The sequence below is a fragment of the Trichomycterus rosablanca genome, chromosome 24 (assembly GCF_030014385.1).
Source record: "Trichomycterus rosablanca isolate fTriRos1 chromosome 24, fTriRos1.hap1, whole genome shotgun sequence".
Classification (NCBI taxonomy): domain Eukaryota; kingdom Metazoa; phylum Chordata; class Actinopteri; order Siluriformes; family Trichomycteridae; genus Trichomycterus; species Trichomycterus rosablanca.
The window spans coordinates 8248955-8273397 of NC_086011.1; the positions used below are offsets into that span (position 1 = coordinate 8248955).

Consider the following 24443-nt stretch of genomic DNA (forward strand, 5'->3'; position numbering starts at 1 on the left):
GTAGGGGCTGTACTTAGGTTCGACCAGCGCCTGCTGGGAAACTCATGACGCAGGGTGGTTTGGAGTATAAATTAGGATTAGACAGTAGGGATCAGTGGACTGGGGTGAACTGTGGATTAAAGTACCTAATTGGCATCAGAATCTACCCACAGAGATACAAACAGGTAAGTCTTCTTATGTCCTAAATGTTATGGAGGGTTATGTTATGTTCAGGCTGGCATATCTATGTATTTATATACACCGATCAACCATAACATTAAAACCACCTCCTTGTTTCTACACTCACTGTCCAATTTATCAGCTCCACTTACCATATAGGAGCACTTTGTAGTTCAACAATTACTGACTGTAGTCTATCTATTTCTTTACATACTTTTTTTTAACCTGCTTTCACCCTGTTCTTCAATGGTCAGGACCCACAGGACCACCACAGAGCATGTATTATTTGGGTGGTGGATCATTCTCAGCACTGCAGTGACACTGACATGGTGGTGGTGTGTTAGTGTGTGTTGTGTGAGTTTTTAAACACCTCACTGTCACTGCTGGACAACCAAATAATATATCCAGCCACCAGCGTCCCATGTGCAGCGTCCTGTGACCACTGATGAAGGTCTAGAAGATGACCAACTCAATCAGCAGCAATAGATGAGCGATCGTCTCTGACTTTACATCTACAAGGTGGACCAACTAGGTAGGAGTATCTAATAAAGTGGACAGTGAGTGGACACGGTATTTAAAAACTCCAGCAGTGCTGCTGTGTCTGATCCACTCATACCAGCACAACACACACTAACACACCACCACCATGTCAGTGTCACTGCAGTGCTGAGAATGATCCACCACCCAAATAATATCTGCTCTGTAGTGGTCCTGTGGGGGTCCTGACCATTGAAGAACAGCATGAAAGGGGGGTATCAAAGCATGTGAAAACAGAGAAACAGATGTACTACAGTCAGTAATTGTAGAACTACAAAGAGCTTCTATATGGTAAGTGGAGCTGATAAAATGGACAATGTGTGTAGAAACAAGGAGGTGGTTTTAATGTTATGGCTGATCAGTGTTTATACAGCTGTTACCTTAATTTGGGAGATTTTATCAAATGGATTTTAATGTTGGGGTGAATACTGGACCAGACAGTGATTTTTGGGTCATTTCCATTTTACCTGGTAAATTCAAGGTGTATTTAGAGTAAAGCAAGCAATGGCTATACAAAAAAACCTGATGCTCAATGTCAAGTATGGTAAATTATCTGTAAAGTTATGGGTTGTTTGTCCTTAATGATTCTTGTTAGAATAAATAGCTTCATGACATCATATCCTAAAACATGACCAGTCCTGGATAAATAGGTTCAAAATCTGCCATAAACAGCATGTTCTTATCTGACAGATGTGGAAGCCCATGTTGTTCTTGGCTGTTAAAGCCCATCTGCCTCATTGTCCAAGACATTTTGCTTACCATGGTTGTAAAAAGTGGATATTTGGATTACTATAGTCTTCCTGTCGTTGACGTCATTGAAGCACTTTGGTAAGCGCTGAAGGAGAGCCTGAACGTAGGACCTAGAGCCCAAAGGTGCTGTAAAATTCAGGGTTACAAGTGCTGCTTGATGTATTGTAGTGCTTGTATTTGCATCTAAAGGTCTAATGCAGAAGTGATTTTGGATAATTTGATTATAAAATAACACTATTAATAATAATACTTGCAAATGACTTACAAAGGCATTCAGCATGCAAGCAGAGGTTCTCAAAGATACAAAATACAACCAAGGCACACCCAATATTGTACTCAAGGTCAAAAGCAAGGGTCGGTAAATCAGCAAACAAGGCAAAGGCAAATCTTGGCAATATTCTAAAAACCCACTTGGTACAGATTCTAGATACACATTAACACCTCACACTGGTGTGTGAGCACAGAAGGGCTTAAATACATAGCAACCAAGGTAAGCTTAACACAAAACAGGTGCATGGAATCAAGGTAATCACAGGGACTGACAACTGGTGGGAAAAGCGAGGTTAAAACATCCAGGGCAGAACCAGGCTTAGACCAGTGCAACACTAATAAATAATGTTTGACATTATTGGCAAAACCATAAGCAAAGCAACCATTTTAACTAGTCTGACTAGTCTCATTTGACCTCTTATCAACAAGACATCTCTGCCAAAACTGCTGGTTACTGGATGTTTTTTGTACACCGATGAGGCATAACATTATGACCACCTTCCTAATATTGTGTTGGTCCCCCTTTTGCTGCCAAAACAGCCCTGCAACTCTGATGCACTGTGTATTCTGACACCTTTCTATCAGATCCAGCATTAACTTCTTCAACATTTGAGCTACAGTAGATCATCTGTTGGATCGGACCACAAGGGCCAGCCTTCGCTCCTCACATACATCAATGAGCCTTGGCCGCCCATCAACCTGTCGTCGGTTTACCACTGTTCCTTCCTTGGACCACTTTCGGTAAATACTGACCACTGCAGACCGGGAACACCCCACAAGAGCTGCAGTTTTGGAGATGCTCTGACCCAGTTGTCTAGCCTTCGAAATTTGGCCCTTGTTAAATGTTATGCCTAGTCGGTGCATGTGTTTGATCTGACATACTTAAACCAGCCCATGTGGCACCAAAAATCATGCCACAGACAAAAAATTCAACTTTTGAACCCTTCAAATTCAACCTGTTAAACCCGCAAATGAAGGGATAACCCTATATTAATTATATGAGAATCATAACAATCATATTATTATATGAGATGTCCAATAAGCACATGGCCAGATTCCCACATACTTTAGCAAAGACATGTTAAAAGCCATTAAAATAAATTTACATTTTGGGTTTTGCCAAAATGTTATTAATTCATGCAGCATAAAACCACATTTTCACCATAGTGAGCCAACAGGGTGTATTTTTTAAATAAAATAATAAACGCTGTTAATAAAACTAGACCCAAAACATGGGCACGTTTTTCAGTATCAATTTGACGCCTAACCTTTTCAGCTCCAGACCACAGGAGGAAAGGGTGGCGTCATAGTGCTTTGATGATGTTCGGTGCTTTTGAAGTTTGTGTATGAGGGAACTGGCAGGAAATATGAAGGGCACATTTATAGACCAGCAGTCAATATAATCCCACCCCTTATCTAACTGAATCTGATAGACTGAGAATCAGCTTTATAGTGCTGCACTACATCAAAAGTCACTATCGTTACTATACTGTACTGCAGTCTGATAGGGGAATCTATATTTGGGCAGATTTTAGATAAGCTCTGCTGCCAAATTTGGGCACATTTTAGGTGAACTTTGCTGCCAAATCACCAAATATGAGATTTGCTGAAGGCGGAATGGAATGGAAGGAAAATATGAGCACTCAAGCATCTGCCCTTACCTCAATCTATCCAACCGTTCTTTAAAAATACGTTGGAGCCGCTCAGGTGGCACAGCGGTAAAACACACCAGCACATCAGAGCTGACATCTTGACCTCATCGGTGCAAAAGATGCATTCGGATACTGCACACGTGTCGGAAAGGGCGTGTGTTAGTCACGGCTCTCCTCAGTCAGAAGTGGAGGTCAGCATCAGTACAGAGGAAGTGTAATTCAATCGGGTAATTGGATATGGCTAGATTGGGAGAAAAATTGGGGGGGGGGGATGCAAATACACACACTTACCTGTTAATACCTAGAACTTAAGGGACTGTAAAAGGAACTTCTACCCTCAAGCTGGCATTAAATCCACGTTTGAATACAATCTGATGATCCATGTTTAAAACAGCATCTTGTGATGCCACTGAATTCTCAGATCATTCTTCAGATTCCTCCATGAATTCTCAATGAGGTTTAGGTCAGGTGACTGTGGAGAAAAGTCCATGACAGTCAGCACTGTTTGATCTTCAGTGGTCCTCAAGCCTTAAGGTTTGACGTTTGTAATGAAACGTATTGTAATAAATTCAAGAGAAGTGTTCACGAGTGATCTCAGACTTTTGGTCCTTACTGTATGTTGGTTTCTTTGTGGTTTGTGGCTGTATATTCTCATTATTTTTTTATTTCTTCACAGACTTCACAGACAAGTGGAGTGAAAGACCTGAAATGTTGTTGCTTGGTATGATCCTGGTGTTCTCAGTTACACTCGGAGGGACCTATCCCTCAGGATACTACTCTAAAGGTATTCTTACACAATACTAGTTATATCACTCACTTTCTTAACCGTTTATCCAATCAGGGTCACTTGGGGGGGGGGGGGGGGGGGGGGGGGGGATCTGCTGGAGCCTATTCCAGCTTTTCAATGGCACACAGTAACACCCTGGACGAGGTGCCAGTCCATTGCAGGGCAGACCCACATACACACATACACACACCCATTCACCTATAGGGCAATTCAGTGTCTCCAATTAACCTGACTGCATGTTTATGACTGTCGGAGGAAACCCACGCGGACACAGAAAGGACCTGGACCGCCCCGCCCGAGCCACCTGAGATGGTCATGGCAAAAACCTAAATCCTTTTTATGTTGATATGCATGTTTTGCATCATTGTCTTGTTTGAAGATCCAGCAACAGCTCATTTATTGTTCTGGGCAGATGCAGACAGATTGTGCTTGGTGCTTTGTGGAGTCTATGATGCCGTGTACCCTAATAGTTCCTAGGGCCTTTGGAGGGAAAACAGAATCAGCCATAACATTAAATCCACCTCCTTGTTTCTACACACACTGTCCATTTTATCAGCTCCACTTACCATATAGAAGCACTTTGTAGTTCTACAATTACTGACGGTAGTCCATCTGTTGCTGTTCTTCAATGGGCAGGACCACCACAGAGTAGGTATTATTTGGGTGGTGGATCATTCTCAGCACTGCAGTGACACTGACATGGTGGTGTGTTAGTGTGTGTTGTGCTGGTATGAGTGGATCAGACACAGCAGCGCTGCTGGAGTTTTTAAACATCTCACTGTCACTGCTGGACTGAGAATAGTCCACCAACCAAAAATATTCAGCCAACAGCGCCCCATGGGCAGCGTCCTGTGACCACTGATGAAGGTCTAGAAGATGACCAACTCAAACAGCAGCAAAAGATGAGCGATCGTCTCTGACTTTACATCTATAAGGTGGACCAACTAGGTAGGAGTGTCTAATAGAGTGGACAGTGAGTGGACACGGCATTTAAAAACTCCAGCAGCGCTGCCGTGTCTGATCACCACCATGTCAGTGTCACTGCAGTGCTGAGAATCATCCACCACCTAAATAATACCTACTCTGTGGTGGTCCTGTGGGGGTCCTGAGCATTGAAGAACAGGGTGAAAACAGGCTAAAAAGTATGAAGAGAAACAGATGGACTACAGTCAGTAACAAAGTGCAGTGAGTGTAGAAACAAGGAGGTGGTTTTAATGTTATGGCTGATCAGTGTATAGCAAATTGCATGCAATAGAGAAGCATCAAATCTTGCAAATGCTGCATGTCTCTTCCTGTAGATGCATCATCTGAGGAGAGAGCTCTTCGAATTCTGCGGAGAATCGCTACTCAGCCTACCCCCGGACCGCTAGCTCTCAAACTCTCAGCCCATGCTCTCATGGACATCACCGAGCGATGGTTAAGTGCAGGAAGTCCCAAAAAGGCATGGCGGTGGTCCCCTGAAATGTCTCATTCTGAAAGCAAGAGGAGGCAGAATCTAGCATCTTATAACCTTAACTCGTTTGGGCTTCGGTACGGGAAGTGAGATCATGGTAAATGCTGTAAAAGAGATGTTTAGTGAATTTTATTATATATTAAATAATACTGTAAGATCCTATTTATTAAGGTTTGTGCATTAAAACCCAAATCAGAAAACGTTGGGACAGTATGGAAAATGCAAATAAAATAAAAATGCAGTGTTTCTTACATTTACTTTGACTTTTACTTGATTGCAGACAGAGATATTTCATGTTTGTCTGGTCAACTTCATTTCATTTATTAATAAACATCATTCCAAAAAAAGTTGGGACGGTGGTAATTTAGGGCTAGTAATGAGGTGAAAAAACTAAATAATGATGTAATTCCAAACAGGTGATTGTAATCATGGTTTTTTGGTACAAAAACAGCATCCAGCATCTGCGTCTTTGATGAGCAAAGATGATCAGAGGATCTCCAGTTTGTCCACAAATGTGTGAGAAAATTATTGAAATGTTTAAAAACAATGTACCTCAAAGAAAGATTGAGGGATTTGCATATTTCTCCCTCTACAGTGCATAATATCATCAAGCGCTTTAAGGAATCAGGCGGAATTTCAGCACATCATCTTCGATCCCTCAGACGGCACTGCATCAAGAACCGCCACTCAACAATAGCTGATATAACCACATGGGTGAGGGATTACTTTGGCAAACCTTTGTCAAGCACTACAATACAGAGTTACATGCACAAATGCTACTTCAAACTTTACTGTGCGAAAAAGAAGCCTTATGTTAACCACGTCCAGAAGCGGCATCGACTTCTCTGGGCTCGGAGGCATCTAGGATGGACCATCACACACATTAATCTTTACTTGGAGTGCCATTTTGGAGTATGTCTGGTGTAAAACAGGAACTGCTCATCATCTGCTTAACTGTAGTGTCTCTGAATGTTAATGAGTGGCCTAGTAATACTGTATGTTTGAAGCCCATACTTTAAACATACTCTGAAGATTGCAGTTAAACTTGAGAGGACTTGTCATGAACGATGGGTTAAACTGCCTAAATCCAGTGCAAAGCTTGTAGAGATATACTGTATGTCCAAGAGGACTTGCGGCTATAATTGCTGTCACTTTAGGCTTAAAAATAATAATAATTTTATTTATAAAAAAAAAAAAAAACATTTTTAAGCAATAAATATATCTAAGAATCTTTATTCTGTACATTTTGTCTTGGTTTATTATGGATTAATCCGACTGAAGACATTCAGAGAGGAGGAAAGCCCTTTTAAAGAAAACTGATTAGATAAGATTCGTTTTCCGTTGTTTACCACCAGGGCACCACAAGTTTCCACTCATCAGAATTACTTGTCATGAAATGAAGAGCTAAAGAGTTTTGTAGATCAGGCTCCAAAATAGGTGTTTTTAAGGTTTGTGAACGGTTGGAAGGGAGTTGTGGGTGATTTTCTAAAGCCAGCAGGATGAATCAGACCAATACTTTGGACACATACAAATATGGTAAGGAATTAATCACGTCTAGATCTGTTTGATACATTCTTTTACTTATCACATATAAAATATACATTAAGATTTGTATGATGTACTTTAAGTTAAATAATTTTTAAAGGCCTTTTAAATGCTTTTGTGAATTTTTTTTCTGTGAAGCAAACAGAAAAAAATCAGACATTAAGAAGAAGTTTTTTTCAGACTGGTCATAATAAACAGTAAAATAAATAATAATAATAATAAAAAAAACAATAAATCATAATATAAAATAATAGGAATATAATTTGTACTTTATTTTAATGTTTTAAAAGCTTTCTGTGAATCTTCTCAAGCAAACAGAAAGTTTGTACAAAAACAGTTGGAACAGTAAGAAACAAGATAAACATTTATATAATTATTATTCACTCATTCATTTTCAGGCAGGTCATAATATACAGTAATTATTAATAATTATTAATAGTACTAATTAATTTAAAATTAATAAAAACCAAATTATTTATTTTTAAATTATAAAACATATAATTTAAATTATTATTTTTAAACAGACCATAATATAAAGTAATGATTAATAATTTTTAATACTAACAATTAATAATAATTAATTTATAAAAATATTAAAAATATTTAATTATTTATTTTTAAGTTATAAAACATATAATTTAAATGATTATAATTTAAAAATTAAAGGCGATGAGATAAATAAAAATTTAATCTGTACTTAATTTGAAGTAAAATAGACATTTTAAATGCTTTTTGTGAATCTAAAAGCAGACAGAATGAAGTGGGACACTGAATACAGAAACAGTTGGGACAGTAAGAAAACAGGATAAAATTTTAAATAATTAATATTCACTTATTTATTTTTAGACAGGATATAATAAACAGTAATATTAATAATAATTAATACTAATAATTAATTTAAAATTAATACAATATATAATTATTTAATAATTATTATATATAAAACATATAATTTAAATAATTATAATTCAAAATTAAAGGTGATAAGATAAATAAGAATTTAATTTGTACTTGATTCTTAAGTAAAATAATTTTTAAGACACTTTTAAAATGCTTTTTGTGAATCTTCTCAAGCAGACAGAATGAAGTGGGACACTGAATACAGAAACAGTTGGGATGGTGAGAAACAAGTTAAAGTTTAAAATTAACTGCAGGTCATAATATTCAGTAATATTCATGAAACATATTTGAATAATAAAAAATTAAAGGCGATGAGATGAGTAAGTATTTCATTTGTACTTAATTTTAACTGAAACAGTTGGGAGGGTAAGAGACAAGATAACATTTTAAATATTTATTATTCACTTGTTTATTTTTAGACAGACCATAATATATAGTAATATTAAAAAAACACAATTTTAAATGCTTTTTGTGAATCTTCTAAAGCAGACAGAAGTGATTTAGACACCAAATACAGAAACAATTTGGACGTTAAGAAACAAGATAAAGTTTAATATAATTATTATTCACTTACTTATTTTTAGACAGGCCATAATATAAAGTAATTATAAATAAAACCATATAATTATTTAAACATTTAAATAATAATAATTAAATAATTAAAGGCAATAATATGAATAAGAATTTAATTGTTCCTAAAATAATTTAAATGTTCTTAATTTTTTGTTTCAAGGAAAAATAAATACACATAATGACAACAAAACTGAAGACAAAAGCAGTCAGCAGAGTAAAACCAGTTGGAGCAAAGCAGTAAACGGTAAGAAAGATTGCAAACTTAGCATCTGTTAGTGTGTTTTATTTATTAATTTATAGGTCTGTTTACTTTTTGGTTAGTTATTAATCATGCTTAATAACTAATTCTAATTCTTTCCAGAGCTAATGAACAATAAATTACATCAGTCACATTCAAACCAAGTTTTCAGCAAATATGGGTAAAAATAATGATCTTTGTAATGAAAGAAATCCTGCCTAAGAATGTAAATACATCGTTAATAAGCCACAAGCTGGTAATCATGTCAGATAATTCTGTTCTGTGCTTTTGTATTTTTAGGTTAAATTCTATACTGTACGGCATTTTTGGTCTCCTCACTCTCATCGTACTTATTCTGTTGTTCATTTTGCTTAAAAAGTACTACAGACGGTGTAAAGGTGAGTAAACAGAGGTTAAGTTCTGCCTACAGTTTATTTAAATAATAAGCATTGTTGCTTAATTAAGTACAAAAATATTTTAATGCAATATACATTATAGTTTATAGCGTACATGTTTTATGCCAGTATACACACATGAACTTTATAATAAACTGCAGTATAATCACATGTATTTTACTGTAAATTACTGGAAACTTATATTACTTTACAATACAAAACAATACAGTATAATTACATGTGTTTTATATTAAATTACAGTAAACTCATTTTACTTTACAATACAAAACTATACAATATAATCACATGTATTTTATATTAAATTACAGTAAACTCATTTTACTTTACAATACAAAACAATACAGTATAATCACATGTATTTTATATTAAATTACAGTAAACTCATTTTACTTTACAATACAAAACAATACAATATAATCACATGTATTTTATATTAAATTACAGTAAACTCATTTTACTTTACAATACAAAACTATACAGTATAATCACATGTAGTTTATATTAAATTACAGTAAACTCATTTTACTTTACAATACAAAACAATACAGTATAATCACGTATTTTTAATATTAAATTACAGTAAACTCATTTTACTTTACAATACAAAACAATACAGTATAATCACGTATTTTTAATATTAAATTACAGTAAACTCATATTACTTTACAATACAAATCAATACAGTATAATCACATGTATTTTATATTAAATTACAGTAAACTCATATTAATTTACAATACAGTACTGTGCAATCATATGTACTTTACAGTAAATTATGGTATTGCATTTGCACTATGTACTATGTATCTGAAATAAATTATATTGAACTTGTGTATAATGTATAATTTACAATAAGTTACAGTAAACATCTATGCACTTCACATTAAACTGCAATATATTCACATCGACTTTATAGCAAATTACAGTATAATATTTAAATTAACTTTACAATACTCGAATGTACATATGTACAGGGGTTGGACAAAATAACTGAAACACCTGTCATTTTAGTGTGGTAGGTTTCATGGCTAAATTGGACCAGTCTGGTGGCCAATCTTCATTAATTGCACATTGCACCAGTAAGAGCAGAGTGTGAAGGTTCAATTAGCAGGGTAAGAGCACAGTTTTGCTCAAAATATTGCAATGCACACAACATTATGGGTGACATACCAGAGTTCAAAAGAGGACAAATTGTTGGTGCACGTCTTGCTGGCGCATCTGTGACCAAGACAGCAAGTCTTTGTGATGTATCAAGAGCCACGGTATCCAGGGTAATGTCAGCATACCACCAAGAAGGACAAACCACATCCAACAGGATTAACTGTGGACGCAAGAGGAAGCTGTCTGAAAGGGATGTTCGGGTGCTAACCCGGATTGTATCCAAAAAACATAAAACCACGGCTGCCCAAATCACGGCAGAATTAAATGTGCACATCAACTCTCCTGTTTCCACCAGAACTGTCCGTCGGGAGCTCCACAGGGTCAATATACACGGCCGGGCTGCTATAGCCAAACCTTTGGTCACTCGTGCCAATGCCAAACGTCGGTTTCAATGGTGCAAGGAGCGCAAATCTTGGGCTGTGGACAATGTGAAACATGTATTGTTCTCTGATGAGTCCACCTTTACTGTTTTCCCCACATCCGGGAGAGTTACGGTGTGGAGAAGCCCCAAAGAAGCGTACCACCCAGACTGTTGCATGCCCAGAGTGAAGCATGGGGGTGGATCAGTGATGGTTTTGGCTGCCATATCATGGCATTCCCTTGGCCCAATACTTGTGCTAGATGGGCCATCACTGCCAAGGACTACCGAACCATTCTGAAGGACCATGTGCATCCAATGGCGGTGCCGTGTATCAGGATGACAATGCACCAATACACACAGCAAGACTGGTGAAAGATTGGTTTGATGAACATGAAAGTGAAGTTGAACATCTCCCATGGCCTGCACAGTCACCAGATCTAAATATTATTGAGCCACTTTGGGGTGTTTTGGAGAAGCGAGTCAGGAAACGTTTTCCTCCACCAGCATCACGTAGTGACCTGGCCACTATCCTGCAAGAAGAATGGCTTAAAATCCCTCTGACCACTGTGCAGGACTTGTATATGTCATTTCCAAGACGAATTGACGCTGTATTGGCCGCAAAAGGAGGCCCTACACCATACTAATAAATTATTGTGGTCTAAAACCAGGTGTTTCAGTTATTTTGTCCAACCCCTGTATATATCAGTGGTCCTATCGGCCTTCGGAGTCCGACAGGCATGATTAGCTTTGTCTTAAGGGGTGGGGATGGTCAAAGTCCTAGGATGGAATGGCGTCCTGTCCAGTGTCCACTGTTTACCAATTGAACTGGACCTGCCGAGACAAGAATCAAATAGTTAATAAAAATAACAACAAAATTAAATTAAAAAATTAATTACTAAATAAATAATGTATTAATAAATAAATATTAATAATTAATAAATACATAAATAAATCTAACTATTATATATATAACTATTGTTGTTTGTTTCTTTGTTTTAAGAATGTGTAGAAGACTCAAACCTTGAAGAAGGCACTTTTAACATGAACAACCTGGATAGTAACTCACAACATGCAAACTCCAACGGTGGCACCAACCAGCCTCAGCAGACCTACAGTAAAGTTTCACTTACAGATAGAAGATGTCAATGATCTTCCTTTAAAGTGTTTCAGATTTTAAAAACGTAATGCATATACCATATAGCCAAAAGTATGTGGACACCTGACCATAAGCTTGTTGGCCATAAGAAATAATATATAGTAAATAAATAGAAAATATGACATATATTATTATTATTATTATAGGTACATAATTGTCATGTCCATTTTAAAAATCTTAGTTAGTTAGTAATTCTGACTTTCTGCTACGCTGAACTGTTATTTTTGTTTTGAAGGTGCAGATGACAGCGATTCATCCTCCACTAGTTCTGAGAGCTCTACTCAATCTGTAAGTATAGCAGCAAACAAGTTCTATTTGAATTTGTCACTAAGGGAAGTGGGCATGCCTCAGCACTAACTTTTACCCCTCCCCCACCAAAAAACCCGGCAAACACATGTACATACATGGACCTACTTTAATCCAAAAAATCAGACACCAAGACTGTAATTAACTATGGTAAAAGTATGTAGACTCTCCTAATTATTAAGGTCAGGTGTTTCAGGCACACTTACCTCTTACTGAAGGCCCAACCAAACTAAAATTGTATTATTTTAAAACATTATGAGAGGAACCAATTCATTGTAAAAAAGGAAGAGGATGGACATCAACAACATAAATGGATACACATAAATGGATTGAAACAAGCCATTGAAAAGCCTGAAGATCCAAACAGAAGATGGAATGTTCTAGAGCACAGGTCCCCAACCACCGGGCTGCGGACCGGTACCGGTCCGTGGGTCATTTATTTCCGGGCCGCACAGAATCGCCACATCAGCCATGAAAACACTGCTTTTATTTCCAACACATGGGTGTTTATCGTCTCATATCACCCCCAGGTGGAAGCATCGTCTTGTTGCAGCGAAAATAGTTATTATATTCTATTTATAGCAGTATAGTAATTCTAAGTCCCTCCACCCCCACTGGTCCGTGGAATTATATTTTATATGAAAACCGGTCCATGGTGCAAAAAAGGTTGGGAACCGCTGTCGTAAAGCAGTGGTCCCCAACATTTTTTGCAGCACGGATATATAAGATATAATTTCACGGACCAGCGGGGGCAGAAGTATTTAAAATAGAATAACAATAAAATGGAAAATCTGTGTGAATCCTAACCTCTTCTTTTCTAAGCAACGAGATGCTGCTCCCACCTAGTGGTGATTGGAGACAATAACATCCGAAGAGTTTTGGAAATTGAATTGCTCTTGTAGCCATCTGTAATTATTTATTCTTTCTGTGCAGCCCGGTAATAAATGACCCACTGACCAGTACTGGTCTGCGTCCCAGTGTTTGGGGACCACTGTTCTAGAGAAACGCTATTCATATGCTTACCAGGAGTCGGAATGGACTTGACGACACTTAATAATATTAATAATCTGGTGCCCAGGTGGCGCAATGGAATATTTTGCTAGGACACCAGCACTGGGATTCGGAACTCCACGAGATTGGCACACAAAATTGGCCAAAGTCTTTGATGCTGTGTAAGGACCCCTATGGGTATGGGTATGGAGTGGAGTAACATAGAGATCAGCATGTGACTCTCCATGCGCAAGACTTACCTCGCACACGAAGTATGTGCGAATAAGAAGGGGTCGGCTTTTTCCTGTTCCAGCTTGACCTTTCCCTGGTGTACAAATGTCCTGTAACATGGCTTGACAAATTTGGTGAGAAGAAACTGCACTGGCCTGCACAAACCCCTTACGTCAACCTTACTGCACTCATTTCTTGTCCAAAATCAGCGCATGACATGACAAACGGTCATTCTTTTTAAAATCTTGCCTTTTTTAGAAGAGCGAAGGCTGTTATAGCCGTAAATAGGAGCAACACCATACTAATGACTTTTGTTCAATTTCTACTTTCAGGTTGAAAATTCATACTTTGAGAACTACAATCAATATCTGAGTCTGAAAGCCAGACCTAAGGGTGCGGACAACGACCCTGACAAAAATTCTGTGACCACACCGGACTACGAAAATGTGGTGGTGGAAAAAAACGAGGACTATGTGAACATGGTAGAAGCCATCACACCTGGAGAAGATCTGGAAGACTGTGAAACCAGTAGCGAGAGCAACAGCGGCAAGAGCGATGACGGGTCGGTGCATTACAGCACCGTCGTCTTTAACAAAGCTACAAAGTAGGAATTAGACATGCTGCTCTTGAAATCTGAAGCTTGATTTAATGTTTTTATCATATTAAAACATTTTAAAGGTTATATGTTGCACCTCAAAAGACTGAGTGTTTGAACTGGTTTGAATCCCAGATGAACCGCCAACCTGGCCAGGCAGGCAGGAAGGTTGGAGGAAGGTGGGGTGTGCTTCACAAGTGGAGGGGAGGAGGCTCTGTTTGGGAACCCAACACTGGCCGGTGGACATTGGTGGCCATAGATTGAAGACTTGTCTGAGGAGGCGTGTGGTGATCCGGCTCTCATTGATGAAATGACTAGAAACTAGAATCACATGACCAGGAAAATACTAGATTGTTAAAAATTGTTTATTGATTATAATACAGATTGACTTTGAGTACAAAAAATTACTGACTGTAACCCACCTGCTCTTTCTCTGTACACGTTGTGACCCCTGTACCTCATTTATCAGTCAAAAGGGACCCCAAATGACCAGACGTTCATTGGTTGGAGGACCATTCTTGGCACTAAAATGACTGGAAGTGTAGCAAGTATAGCAGGGTTGTTGGGGTTTTTAAACAAATAAATATAAATTATTAATATAATATAATATAAGTATTATATATATATATATATATATATATATATATATATATATATACTGTATATATATATATATATATATATTAATATAAATGTGAGGATTATAGTATTTTAACCAAAAATACATAGTCAACAGCGTTCTGTGATCAGACAGTGTCCAATAATAAAAGACTAGAGAAACAACATCTTGCGTACCACAATGTTCCTAATAAAGTGCTCAGCATTAATAACGTCAATGAGAAATTTTGCTTCTCTTGGTTGCCAGTGATTTTACCTTTAGGTATTATTTCCGAAGTTGATACCAGTCTGTGTGGTTACCCAATACTGACCAGTGAACTCTGGTGGACGTAGACTGGAGGCGTGTGGTGATATGGCTCTCATTGATGAAATGACTAGAAACTAGAGTCACATGACCAAGAAATGACTATATTGGGAGATTAAAGTGGAAAAATCCAGAAATCAAAATAAGGATTGGGAATTTTCAATCCTAGGCTAGATATTTAGTGGCAGAAATTGGGATATTTCAGCAGGATGAAGTAGATTTATAACCAAGATGAAATTATTTACAGAGCTGTAAAATACTGTGTACTTTGATACTTGGAAATGAAACATTCCGTTCTGTGTATTAAACCCTTGAGAACTAAATAAAGCTTGCAAAAAAAAAAAATTGTGGTTTGTGGTGCTGATTATTATCATCACATCCTTTGAGGAAGGAACGACATAAGCTGCAATGCTTAGTGATGAGTGCATGTAGTTCTACAGTTCACAGTTAGGATGTGGTTCCTGTGTTGTCTGGTGATTTTTTAAAATTAATTTATCTGTTTATGTATTCTAATTTATTTATTAACAAAGACCACTTACAGACTTGCTCCAAAATTACTTCATTGTTGTCTTGGCTGTGTGCTTTGGGTCGTTGTTTCATTGAAACATGCACTGTAGATGTTTTCTTTAGGGATATTCTTATATTTGGCATTAATTAGTCCCACAATTCTTACCAGTCTCCTTGTTCCCAGTCACCACTGGGATTTTACATGGACCCTTGGGTGGCGCACAGGTAAATTTTGGTAGCCCACTACCACTGGGATCTAGGGTTTGAATCTTCAGCTGTACTACTGTTTGATTAAGCATCTACATACAGACATGATTGGCTTTGTCTTATGATAGTGGGTATCCAAGGCTTCACGATAAATTGACTTCCTGTCAAGCAATCTATTTATGGAAAAAAATAATTACCTGCTGTGCTTTTGTTGTGATCTTTGCAGGATACCTCGCTTTTCTTTCCCACCTTGTTTCCAAAATACTATCACATGCTCCCTCTAGCTGACTAACTATTAGTTAGTTAAAGATCCCACCCAGCAGACATGGTGGCCGATTGTTGTCTGCTCCAGGCACTGCCAATTGTGCCCAGCCGACCGGTGGCAGAGCTGAGATTCCAACCGAGAAGTTCAGAATCTCGGTGCTGGTGTGCTAGCGGAATATCCCGCTGCACCACCTGGGCGCCACTACTTATATATTTGTTAAAAAAATGCAACCACTGGTACTGGTTGAGGTGCCAGAATGAATAGTGGATACACTTAGGGCATAAAGACTCTATGTAGGTGGTAAGGCTATTTGCTAGAATCCACTGCTGGCTGGTGTAAAAGAAACAGATTATGATTGTACATGTGTAAGATGGGGCAAGTCTACAGCTCTTCTCGGCCAGCATGGGGGTGATGCAGATGGCAATAGGGAAGTACATTAAAAGTTGGTGATAAATAATTCTTGACCACCAGTTGTCCGAGACAGGCATTTATTGTATGTGCACATGAAGAAACATTACACTAAACACTGGATTCTATGAAGATTGGATGGTTTGTCATAGTTACAAAGAAGACACTTCTTAGACACATATACTGTAGAGTGAAGTTACACATGCAGAAACGGAAGGTGATTGGATGTTATATTGCTGAAGAAACACAGTGACCTTAGCTCCTCTAACAATACAGTGAATTCAGCAAGTATGCATACACCTTGACATCTGGATACAATGTATTGTGTTGTGGATTGACAGATTCTTTTAAGGTCTGTCTGATTGGATGGGTAAGCATCTGTGACCCGTCATCTTAAGGTCTTTCTCCAGATGTTTGATTAGATTTTAGTCTGCGCTTTGGCTTTGCCACTACAGACTTGCCCCAAAATCACTCCAGTGTTGTCTTGGCTGTATGCTTTGGGTCATTGTTTTATTGTAAGGTGCACTGTAGATGTTTTTTAAGGATGTTCCAGTACTTGGCATTAATTAGTCCCACAATTCTTAACATTCTCCTTGTTTCCAATCACCACCATGTTACCATTGGGAAGGTACAGTATTAGTAAGATGATTAGTAAGTTCTGTCCAAAAATCTCGTGGTGACATAGTCCTTTACATGACCATTCATTAACACCATTCACACTTATAGATCCAAACTATGTACAATACATTTAAATTGCAACAGGTTGACTACAACTAGACACATCTAGACACAACTCAAGCTAGGGACTAGATCTTGTAGAGGTTCTTCTAGATGTTTGTTGGAGTGCTGGCATCAGTTCAATCTTGAACAGAGGGCTGACATTATCTGAAACCTCCTGATGTACATTCAGTGATGAAAGGTCATTGGTTGGGTCTAGTTTTGTGTCTCTTAGATTCAGTTGTTGTTGACATAATCAGACTGAATTAGCTTGGATAGGAAATGGGATGGAGTTCCTGGGTCTTTGGTATCTGAAGATTTCCAGGCGTGTGTAAGTTTCGTGTATCTATCTGAAGGGAGTGAAGGGTTTGATTTGGGAGATAGCTGAAATGCTGACTGGGTAGGTGAGGACCCAGTGGAAGACGAAGGGACCTTTGTTGGTTCACTGTCCATTCCAGAAGATGGAACCGTGGGCTTATCCTCCAGATCTGTGATGGTACAAAAAGCAAGAAACAATCTGTTAAATTAGCGAATTACCCAAACAAATTCACAGTATAATTGTGTAAAAGCAAGATGAGCTTGTCTACAAAGCCTTCACCAAGTGCAATACACCAAAAGAACAGTGCAGGACTAAACGTTTGACAACACTACAGCATCCAGCAGGGTTTTCCATCTTTTGCCAGGACTTTCAAAGCTCTACACTGACTGTTGGGTTCTTTCTAACCTCCCTGACCCAGGCTGGATGGACAACTCTTGGAAGGTTGAAGGTGGCGCCAAGCTTCTTCCATTTCAAAATGATTGAGGCCACTGTGTTTTGGGAGCTCTCAAAGCCCACAGAATAAAATCCAGTTTTGATTGATTAGTCCAGATTTAATTTGGCATATTCCAGTTGACCCTTGCTGCGCATCTTGGTCAAGAGTGGGATGTGTCGTGGAGTCTGGTCAATGTTGTTCAGTAATCTTCTAATGGTTACCACTGACACATCAACCGAGCAAGACCTTCAAACCCAACATTAGTGGTTGACCTCACACGTATCAAAAAACCCAATTTATTTTCCATAGTTGTTCTGGTTACCTGTTGTCTCGTTGTGATCTCCAAAGGAAGAATCTTCAAAGTCCTTAGCGTACTCATCCTCACAGTTCCACTCCACCAATCCTTCATTCTTAGTCATCAGATTTCTGTACATTTGAATGACCAGCTTGGCTTTTGCTAGCGCCTCCACTGGCGAGGACGTGTACAGCCTGGCAAACTTCACTGGATTTTCCTGAACAGAGGAAGAACAATTACAAACACTTGATTCATTTTCTTACTTATTCCCTTCCAGGTCTGACCTATTACACAAGTCACCAATCCCCTGAAAGCTACCAACCTTGTAAGGTAAGGGCTAGCATGTGCTTCCCTCAAGACATGTTAACTGCCCTTTTTAAAACAGATGAGCTCCTGAATGCTAAGATTGGCTGTTTGTCTTATAGCTTGAAATAGGTGGAATTCAAGACATAGGTGATTGACAACTGAGAGAGGCCGACAGATCAACATACTACTGCGTCTCCATGCCCCAGCTGCCAGCCAAACTAGGCAATGCAGAGGAATGCAAGGCACAGGTAATTGTCAGCTAAGAGAGGCTGACAAATTAAAATGCTACAGCGCCTCTGTGCCCCAGTTGCTGGCCCAACTGGGCAGTGCAGAGAAATACAAGACACAGGTGATTGTCAGCTGAGAGAGGCCGACAGATCAACATACTACTGCGTCTACATGCCCCAGCTGCCAGCCAAACTAGGTGGTGCAGAGGAATGCAAGGCACAGGTAATTGTCAGCTAAGAGAGGCTGACAGATTAAAATGCTACAGCGCCTCTGTGCCCCAGCTGTTGGCCAAACTGGGCAGCGCAGAGGAATACAAAGCAGAGGTGAATGTCAACTGAGAGATGCTGACAGATCAACATACTACAGCGCCTCCATGGCCCAGCTGTTGGGCAAACTAGGTTGTGCAGAAGAACACTATTTCAAATGTTTAGCAGCTCTTGAACAGCTGCCACACCTTTAAACATTACACTCTTAAAATGATTGCTAAGACTTTATTGATACGTCTTTAGGGTGCTAAAGGTTAAAGTTAAAATGCTATGATGGTTGCATATTGCATAAAACTTCCTATAACAATATCTATCACCCTGTGACTTCACCTCAATGGCCTCATCAATGGAAGGGATGCACTGCTGGGAATAAATGTTGTAGTATAATCTCTCCAGTGACGAAGTGTACTTATAGTTATCAGAATCATCTCTATACGTGAAGTGTGTTTTCAGGAGGTCCAGGATGTAAGGAAACGCTGCTTTTATGTAGCAGACTTCACTCTGAAAGATACAGATGAACAGGTCACATAATTATAATTAATAAGAAAAACAAAAAATGTCCAAGCACTATGTATTCACTATATACTTGTATGCCAGGTTATGTTGTATTAGTATAGAAAAACAACCCTTCGCTCAGCTCCATTGAACCCCTATAGGGTGAATTGGAACGTCACTTGTGACATGGCCTGGGCATACATTTTCACAGACACATTTATTTATTTGCATTTTCCTCCCATCTAGTCGTATCCAATATGCTTCCATACTGATGTTGATCTCCACCCTGGTTGAGGAGAGCCAAGACTGACACGCCCCCTCCGACACGTGTGCAGTACCGACTGCATATTTTCACCTGCATGAGGCGAGTTCCTATGCATATCAGCTTTTTGTACAAAGAGCCACACCCTGATCCATATTATCCACAATTATAAAAATAACAATAATCATAATAATAACAATAATCATAATAACAATAATAGTTATAACAATAATAACAACAATAATAATAACAATCATGACAATAATAATAATAATGATAATAATAACAACATCAATAATAATAATAACAATAATAATAACAGTATGATAATAATACTAACAATAACAATAATAATAATAACAATAATAATAATAATAATAATAATAATAACAACACCAATAATAATAATAATATAATAATAATAATAATAATAACACCAATAATAATAATAATATAATAACAACAATAATGATAATAATAATAATAGCAACAACAATAATAATAATAATAACAATTATAACAATAGTAATAATAATAATAATAATAATAATAATAATAATAATAATTAAAGCTGAGTAAAAGCATCATACCAGGTTCTGGTGTTCAGTGAAATTATAGGTTATAGAGCATCCACTTAGGACTTGATTTCCAATCTGAAGTAAAGAAAATAATTAAAAAAAAAAAAACAGATAGGTCTTAATAAAAGTTTTAAATATAATAGAAGAAGGTTGACGTAAAATTAATAAAAATAAAATAAATTAAATATTTTATTTTAATAAAATAAAAATATTTTGTCGATTTACCATAATATAAAATGCTCACCAGATGATCTAAACTGTTAAGATGGTCCTCGGTCACAGAGTGCTTACATGAACCTGGAGCAGCACCACATTCCAAATGCAAGCACAGAGCAAGGAAAAAGCAGAGCTGCCATATCTGCAGTCATAAATAACACATTTTTGTTACTTGGACAAACATGAAGTGAAACTAAAATAAAAGCAAATAAAAACAGAAAGCAGTGATTTTTAAACTGTTCCTTACAGGCATTTATCGAACACAGTGCAAAGTCCATAAGTATTTACAGGATTTAGAGAATCTAAAGAAATTTCTACACATTAAGGGCATTGCAAAAACATATACTGTTTCTTTTTTGACATTATCAATTAAGTTTTTTTTTTACCATCTCCATACAATTATTACAGGATTTAGAGAATTCAAATAAATCTCAGTGCATTAATGGCAATGCCACAACCTACATTGTTTGCTGTTAATATTATTAATAAAGTCATTTTTTTAACATGCAATTAAATGGCATATGGTGATTTTATCATTTACAGTCCATAAAATTATTACAAGATTTTAAGAATTCAAATAAATCTCTGTACTTTAAGGGCAATGCCAAAAACCTATATTGTTTATTTTTAACATTATTAATGAGGTTTATTAATATGCAATTGAAAGGCATTTGGTGATTTTTAACATCTACAGTCCATAAGAACTCAAATAAATCTCTGTACTTTAAGGACAATGCCAGAAACCTATATTGTTTATTTTAAACATTATTAATAAGTTTTTTTAATACGCAATTGAAAGGCATTTGGGCATTTTACCATCTACAATCCATAAAATTATTACAGGATTTAAAGAATCAAAATGTGTCATTTTTCATACTTGACTAAATCAAGCAGATTTGTTTCGAAATGGGATAAAAATATTGTTAAAAATTTCAGTGGCATTTAGCTGGTACCACTACAGAATTACATGGAAGGCATTTGGGGATTTTACCATCTACAGTCCATAAAATGATTACAGGATTTAGAGAATCCAACTAAATCTCTGTGCATAAAGGGTTACGCAGTTATTAAGGCAATCCACTGGATGGGCATCCACCCGTGTAATGAATATGTATGTTTTGTTTGGGCTCTTGGTCTCTCACTAGTCAATCTCCAGGCTGAGGTGAGGTATGTATGACTTGAGGTGACCAACCAACACAGCAAACAAAGCCCATGACGCTATTGCAGGATCCTAAGCCTTGCTTAAAAACAACTTACAGTGTCTGACCAGCTAGAACCAGCCATACCAGCATAAAAAGTCCATTATAAACCATCAAAGTCCAGCCTAACAGCTTTACCAGCCTGAGCTAGCCACCCAGAATGCTGAGTAGTGGAAGGAACTTGGTTGACCACAGTGAGATTGCATTTGTGCTGGAACATTACTGCACAGTGTCAGAGTCAGCTACACAACTCCTCTTGCCATAAATCTTAACAAATAAGATCTGCAGACCACAACCACAGTGTTCTCTCATTTGTGGCATAATTATTATAGCAGCTCAGAATACTGACATGTGTACTGAGGAATGTCTGTGGGCTAAATTCCAAAGTTGTTCCAAAACCCAGCATTTGATTGTTTACAGTGGACATGTCGCAGTCTTGCTCTTGCATTCAAAAAGCCACTTCTATATATGACATATTCTAATCAAAGTAACAAATATTTGACATTTTGAACTAATGCAGATGTTCTGCAAAGAGCACACGTCTCTCTGCTACATATCTCAGGGCTGTAAAGCACCAGTATGTTACATAACACTGTTGGGTTCAGTGTTTTCTGCATTGTTAGGACCATAGTATTTGGCAGAAATGTACAACACTACATTTGTGATGGTACCATTGAAGTATATTGAGATGTTAGAGTGTCATTGCTATGCCGAGAGTGGTCCACCACCTAAATGCCTGGTCAATAAGGGTCCTATGGGGGTCCCTTTCAAATGATAAATGGGGTACAGTGTGCTGACAAAGCGTATGGGCAGTAATTTTAGGTAAGTTCTGTTTGGGCCCTTGATCTCTCACCAGTCCGTCTCCAGGCTGAGGTGAGGTATGGCATCTAGCAATTCATACATGATGCTTACCACCTAAATGCCTACTGGTCAATGTGGGTCCTATGGGGGTCCCTTTCAAATGATGAATGGGGTACAGTGTGGTGACAAAGCGTACAGGCAGTAATTTAAAGTAAGTTTTGTTTGGGCCCTTGATCTCTCACCAGTCCTTCTCCAGACTGAGGTGAGGTATGGCATCTAGCAATTCATACACGATGGTGCACCACCTAAATGCCAACTGGTCAATGGGGGTTCCTTTTAAATGATAAATGGGTTACAGTGGGGTACAGTACTCAAAATTGTGGTCAGGTGCTCATGTGTGTCTTAATTATCCCATAGATGCATCTAGAACTCAACTGGTGTTCACCTGTTGCAATTTGAATCGATTGGACATATGCTGGACAGGCAGGCAGGACACCTGGGTCTGCAAGGACTTGAGGTTTTGAGGGTTCCCAGGACCACTGTGGTCTTATTGTTGGCCGGACAACCATCTCTGCAGCCCTCCATGACTCAGACGGAAGTCTGGTTGAGGACAAGCATATGACTACCCACTTGGAGTTGCTAAATCACCCAACTCTGATGTTTGGAACATCACCTGGATGATACTATTCCTGAAACATGGTGGTGGCAGCATCGTCCTATAGTAATTGTTTTTAATGGCAGGGACAGGGAGACTCCTGTGAAGTCAGGGGCAGATAAATGCAGCCGAATACAGTAACATCCTTGATTGCGTCAGACTAGTGCAACAGTTCACCTGAAGACGCCTACCATCCAATAGACACCTACCATCCAGTCAGACAGAGGTTGAGAAGATCGGCCATAAAATGGGATAAACTGCCTAAATCCACATGTGCAAAGCTAGTAGAGACGTATCCAAGAACATAAGCTGTATTTGCTGTCAAAGGAGCTTCTACAATGTACTGAAGAAAACATCAGAACAACTTCTGTGAGTAAAAATGTCAGTTTTTGATGATTAACTTAAAAACTGGCAACTATTTCTATTCAAATTTAAATCCACAACACAAAGTGTCCAGAAAGTCAAGGGGTCGAAATACTCGCAGAATCCACAGTATATGTGTCTCCTGTCCGCTGGCAGAAGGGACACACGCCCCCTTCTACACATGTAATGTCAACTAGCTCTTATTACCAGCTAGTGGTTGACTCCTACATAGTCATGATGTCTACAGAGGAACACACTACACTCCAAATATTTCTCCACCACCTGTCCCACTGCATCAACCAAAACTACAAGAATCTATAGCCAACTGTCTAGGCTGGTGACACCATTGTGACTTGAACTTGGGTCTCAGCAGGCACAGGCTAGAGTAATAGACTACGGTATCTACCGAGCACCCTGTCATGACATTTTACTGGTTTCCAGTGCACAAGCCTGGCTCCAGCTTTAACAATAAGGTTTCACTTACCTTGGCTTTGTGGGTCTTGATTTGTGGCCTCATCTGGCTGGCCTAATCAAGTTGGAATATGTAAAACTCACATTTTGATACATCTTCTTTGCATTTTGTGTATCGTCCAGAATGAAAATGGAGCATGCCAGTCTTGGAATATTAATCACACCATCATTAAGTACTTGAACACCCTCCGAATTTTGATTGCAACAGGCGTGCAATGCAATTGCTGCATCCTCCCCTTAGAGAGTGTATGGGTGGAAAGGCTTGGGCTTTTTAGTGCACTGCGCACTATCCCAGAGTCCCTCCTACCTCTCCTTTTACAGGACATCATGTCTTTTACAAGAAATCATGCTCTTACTGGGAGTTTCCAGAGATGGATCATATCCAAAACTAACATTTGAATGTTCAGCTCTTTAATGATATTGGTGAAGATTCTGGAGCTCCTGTTTACC

The 24443-nt window shown here is 38.1% G+C and overlaps 2 protein-coding genes across 2 annotated transcripts; one reads left to right on the forward strand and one right to left on the reverse strand.

Annotated features, from left to right (window-relative positions):
* The first annotated feature begins 79 nt into the window (after nucleotides 1-79).
* On the forward strand, nucleotides 80-5825 carry kiss1 (KiSS-1 metastasis suppressor). Its single transcript, XM_062986897.1, has 3 exons — nucleotides 80-164; nucleotides 4045-4152; nucleotides 5454-5825. Exons 2-3 carry the CDS (start codon nucleotides 4077-4079, stop codon nucleotides 5696-5698), a joined length of 321 nt encoding a protein of 106 aa, XP_062842967.1. The 5' UTR covers nucleotides 80-164; nucleotides 4045-4076; the 3' UTR covers nucleotides 5699-5825.
* A 10627-nt stretch (nucleotides 5826-16452) lies between these two features.
* On the reverse strand, nucleotides 16453-24238 carry csf1a (colony stimulating factor 1a (macrophage)). The gene is made up of 6 exons (XM_062986968.1): nucleotides 24007-24238; nucleotides 20533-20646; nucleotides 20301-20363; nucleotides 19284-19454; nucleotides 18181-18370; nucleotides 16453-17594 (listed from the first exon to the last, which is right to left on the reverse strand). Exons 1-6 carry the CDS (start codon nucleotides 24037-24039, stop codon nucleotides 17344-17346), a joined length of 822 nt encoding a protein of 273 aa, XP_062843038.1. The 5' UTR covers nucleotides 24040-24238; the 3' UTR covers nucleotides 16453-17343.
* Nucleotides 24239-24443: the final 205 nt, after the last annotated feature.